This window comes from Octodon degus, unplaced genomic scaffold (assembly GCF_000260255.1).
Source record: "Octodon degus isolate 3935 unplaced genomic scaffold, OctDeg1.0 scaffold00183, whole genome shotgun sequence".
NCBI lineage: Eukaryota > Metazoa > Chordata > Mammalia > Rodentia > Octodontidae > Octodon > Octodon degus.
The window spans coordinates 982823-987898 of NW_004524759.1; the positions used below are offsets into that span (position 1 = coordinate 982823).

The window sequence follows — 5076 nt, forward strand, 5'->3', positions numbered from 1 at the left end:
TACTTCTTTGCCATTCCCCTCTCCCATTCCACCCTGCCTTGCAGCTAGCCAACTATGAAGTAAAACCTCTACAAACTATGAGCTAAATAAGCCTACTCTGCTTTACAACTAAACAATTTTATGTAATTTCACTTATCCAGTATCATATAGCATGACTTTCAGAGTATACCAATTTATCAAAGCAAGACCCTCACCATCTGAAACAATCTGGTTACCAGTAATCATACAGCATGTAATTTGAATTTCTGCTTTATTTACTTATTAAATCTTCAGGTGTATGCAAGCATCTTAAAGGTGATTTTACAACTTGAGAACACTTAATACAACTTTCTTGTCCCTTTAGCAAAACATGGAATAGTTAAAACAAGATTATAAGCTAATAGCACTTTTAGGTAGATAAACTAGCTTGTTTTCCTATATTCACCAGTGCAGTGGTGTCGTACCACACAGGTTAGCAGCTTTCAATATTCAACAAGGAAACTACAGATAAAGCTCTAATTTTGCAGTTTCACTACATGCATTTTAGTTATCATGGTTCACTTAGTATCCTTCAATAGCACAGACTGAATTTTAACTACCAATATATATTTGCCAAATAACTATATAAAGCAAAAACTTTAATTCCTTGGCCCACAAACATCACACAAATAACTATATAATTAGCAGGTGCACACTGTAATTGGTAATCCGCTATATCACTTCAATGTACATTAGGATCTGGTCACTGTCCATCTATTAGTTCATAAAAAGAGAGAAAAGCATATCTCACATAGTTTTTCTCTTTTTTATTTTAGAGAAGGGTCTACAGGGTGTTCAGGGTCTCACTACTAGATCAGACTCATAGTGATCCACCTATTTACAGCCTCTCAAGAGCTGGGATTACAGGCATGTGCCACCATGCCCAGTCTCAATTGCTGTCTCAGCGTGCCCCGGGGATGGGGCCGGCACGGCAGGCCTGGGGATCAAGCCCCGGCCCCTGCACCTGCTTGCATGTGCTTTAATCCACTGAGTTATTTGGCTGGCCCTCATATAATTTTCTGTCTCATCTCCTATGACATTTAAAGAGTTTATAGAATTGACAGAGAAGTAGGTGAAATACAACAAGGAAAATGATAATGGTAGAAGTACAATTCAAACAGAAAGTAAAAGATACAGGTGACCATGGGAATGTGGCTGCTATTGCTGGGGGTGAGGTGGACCCTTTGGTTTTGCATCCTGAGGTGCTCAGGCGAGGGTGACTCCCCTGTCATAAATGAGCAAAGTAGTTATGATGAAAATGTCCCAGAGAAAGTGATGCTGACAAAATAAATAAATAAATAAATAAATAAAATCAAGGGAAATCTCACATACTTCCCAGTACTGGAATATTTGAAGGATTAAAATGTGAAAAGCTGATCCCAATTCAGAATGGATTATTATTATTATTGTTATTATTATTATTATTATTTGTACTTAGGACAGGATCTACAGGTTCTCACTGCATAGATCAGACCTGTAGTGATCCTCCGGTTTATAGCCTCCCAAGTGCTAGGATTAGAGGTGCGTGCCACCACCTCCAGTCTCAACTGGGGGCCTGAGGACCGTATGGCAGGCCTGGGGATTGAACTCCCAGTCCCTGTGTCTGCCTAAGCAGGTGCTTTAATCCACTGAGCTGTTTGGCTGGCCCTCAGAATGGATTATGACAATTCAACAAGGAGTATGAAAACAACCTGCTTCTTTTAAGGTACATAGAGAAAGCAGTTAAAAATGTTCAACTCAAGGGCCTGAGTTCAATCCCTGATTCTGCAAAAAAAGAAAGTTCAAAATATTCTTGGTGAGTTTTCTGTGCAAAGACGCAGAACACTTTAATTCCCAGTATCACTGATGATTTCAATTAATATACTAAGTAACCCCATTTTAATATTTGGTATTGCTTCTCTAAATACCGTCATCCACAAAAGTTTTAATGTTTTGAAATTAAAAAACAAAATCACAAAACAATTATTTTTCGCACTGATTTCTAAAATTTATTTGCACAGTGCCAGCTTGCACAGTCACTGCTATAGTGATAATCACCACTTGATCACTAGGTTGGAGCAGTATCAGTGTCTTGTCTCTAGTTTGCCAATAACAAAAGGAACAGACTACAAATGAATTTAAGCATTTCATTAACATGAAGTGGTAAAAATTATTTAACACCTAAATACAAAAGAAATATAAAACATAAATTTAAAATCAGAAAATAAATATCAACTTCCAGTAATCTGCAATTAGGTGGCTAATGGCAAGAGCCAACAAGGCATGTCACACAATCAAAACAGAATCCAAACAAATTTTGTTTCCTAAGTACAAAACATCCAAAGCCTTTTACAATTTCAGATTTGGCAGGTAAGAGTAAAGCATCTCAGCACATATTTTGCTGCCTTACTTCAAAGATTATTCACTTAACTCGGGTTATGTAGACTCAGCAATTTCGTCTTAGTAACAAAATACAAGTAAATGCAAGTTTTTAGGATTTTTCTCCTTAGAGTGACTATAAAAATTTTAAGGTATAATCCAACCAAATGGTATGATAGTTTATTTAAAAGAACTCAAAAGAGTTAAGAATCTGAGTGCTGGTCCCCATCACCTACTAAAAATTAATCACAGACTTGTCCAGGATGAGGGTCATCATCCCCAAACTGAAATGACATCACTTAAGATAATGAGGATTATGATGACTACTTAAAATGATAACAAATTATTAAAACATCTTTTTTTCTTTTTCTTTTTTTTTTTTTTTTTTTTTTTTTTTTGTGGAACCGGGGATTGAACTCAGGCCCTTGCGCTTGCCAGGGAGGCACTTATTCTACTGAGCCATTTCCCTGGCCCCTAAAACAACTCTTAAAATAATCATGGCATACAGAATTGATTCCACAACATTAAATTTTACCTTGGTAACTTCTTATACAGGAATCGCTTTAAGTCCTGAAAGAGAACATTAAAAAATAACACATCTTCCTCTGCTTTTCTAGACCTGTCCTTCCTGCCTTTCTGGAACCTCAAGTCCTCATGCATAACTTTGTTGCTGGTGTTTTATCTCTACATTTCTGATTTTAATGCTAGTCCTACAGCTGAAGCAAGGAGCCTCTCAGCTTCCACTTCACTGGTAATTTGGAATTGTCAGGGTATCTGGTTGATTACTGCGCTTGGAAATGAGACAAAAATTCGTGTCATCAGACCCGACCTTCTTCCGGGTCCTGCACCAGAGCTACGGCGCGCGCCGGGGAGCGCGCAGACCCGCTCACGCCCACGGCTTCGGCAAGCTCACTTCCCTAAACCCCAAGCCCTGCCTAAGGATGAGGGTGCCGGGTCAGGCCTCACCTGGGGAGGTCGCAGGCGGCGCAGAGGCCAACAACCCTCTCACTACTCTGCGGGACCAAGGACAACTACCCTCTCTGTCGCTGCGGGACCGAGTACAACTACCCTCTCTTCCCTGCGAACTTAAAGCCCGCCATCCGGGCCCCGCCGCTCCAGCCCGCTGAACGCTCCCCACCGAAGGGGCCCCTATGGGGACTCAACCCCGGTGGCCCCCTCACGACACCGGGGGAATCCCTCCACCGACAGCCCGCCTGACAACTCACGTCAGCCATGCCGCGCAGCTCCGGCCTCGGCCCCTGCAAGAGAAAGCCGCCCTGAGCACTGGCCGACCAAGCCCCGCCCGGCTACCATAGGTCGTGACCCGCCTGGAACGGACAACCTGTCCCCTAGACTCGCCCCCCCCCCATCGCCGGCGCCCCCGGACTACCTGGCCTTCTCGGTTGTCCGACTGTCTCCCACAGCCCTCCAGTAATACCTTCAAACAGCTTCCAAGGCCAGCCGCAGTCACGTAACTCGCAAACTTCCGGAACTGCGAACTGCGCTTCCGGAAGCACTGGCCAAACCTACCACAGCGGGTATGAGGCACTTCCGGGTTGGCCTGGCGCGAAGAGCCAGCGCCGCCAGCTGCGTCTGCGCCTGCGCACCTCGTTCCTCCCAGTCGCGGCTGCCTCCGTCGGTTTGCAGGGCGCCGACCCTCTTGCGTCTGCGTACCACGCCTCCTGCGCCTGCGCGCTATTCTTTGTCGTATCCCGAAGTGTTGTCGGAGCATTCCGTGCGGAGCTGGTGCGTCTTTCTCATTTCTTGCTAATGAAGACGTTTGTGTGGATCGTGTTTGGTACAACAGCACCAACCGTACTGCCCGTAATACGAAGCCCAGTCTTGAGTTTCCGCCCTGTTCTGGCTTCCGGACGTAGCTGCACAAGCACAGGAACCGCGCATACTGCCTGTTTTCGCCTGGCCCGGCGTGCGCCTCGCAGTGTGAGGATTTCCAGTGCTGGTTTTGGTTGATGCCTTGTTTGCGCATTCGAGGAGCGCCTGCTGCTGGAGAAAGCAGAACCATCACAGGGTTTGCCCAGTGGGAGAACTAGCCTTCGCTGGCCATGTCCTTTTGTTGTTTTGTCACGGAGCATCGCTGTGCATCCTAGGATGCCCTGCAGCGTTGGGCCTTTAGGCTGTGGATTCCAGGAGAAGCCCTATGAGGCTGAGACACGAGGATCGTTGAGAGTTCGAGACCAGCCTGGGCTACAAAATGAGGTTAAGGCCAGCCTGAACTGAATAGTGAGAGCCTGTCTCAAAAAGAAAAAACAAAACAACAACCAAAAAAACCCTTAGGATGGATAGACTCACCAGTTCACGGCTTTTGTTGCATGCGGATTTCTTCTGAATCTTTTTTTTTTTAATTTTATTTATTTGTGTGTGTGTGGCCAGCTCAGCCCACCAGGGGGCGGGGCTGGCTGGCATGTGGTGCTGGGGGATTGAACCGCGATCCCTGTGCTTTGCAAAGCTTGTTCTAAGTAGGTGCTTTAGACCACTGACCATCTCACCAGTCCCCTGAATCTTTATTTGAAACAGTAAAATCTCTTGAACGATGAGATCTGTGGAATCTTGTTTACTAGGATCTTAGTTTCTAATCCCTAAAGAGTGCAAGGGAACTAATTTTAGTCTAATAAAACACTGGAAAATCTGGGTGTTTGTTGTCCTGTGGCTGCCTTTTGAGAGGATTAAATTGTAAAGTAC

At 44.5% G+C, this 5076-nt stretch overlaps 1 protein-coding gene across 1 annotated transcript in view; it reads right to left on the reverse strand.

Annotated features, from left to right (window-relative positions):
- The window catches only part of Lamtor3 (late endosomal/lysosomal adaptor, MAPK and MTOR activator 3), a 30834-nt gene extending 26127 nt beyond the window's left edge, over positions 1-4707 (reverse strand). Inside the window, exons 1-3 of the mRNA XM_023703895.1 lie at positions 3767-4707; positions 3603-3635; positions 2912-2946 (exon numbers count right to left, since the gene is read on the reverse strand). Coding sequence (XP_023559663.1) covers positions 2912-2946; positions 3603-3635; positions 3767-4399 — 701 coding nt within the window. The 5' untranslated portion in view covers positions 4400-4707. The remainder of the gene's footprint in view (positions 1-2911; positions 2947-3602; positions 3636-3766) is intronic.
- Between the last annotated feature and the right edge of the window lie 369 nt (positions 4708-5076).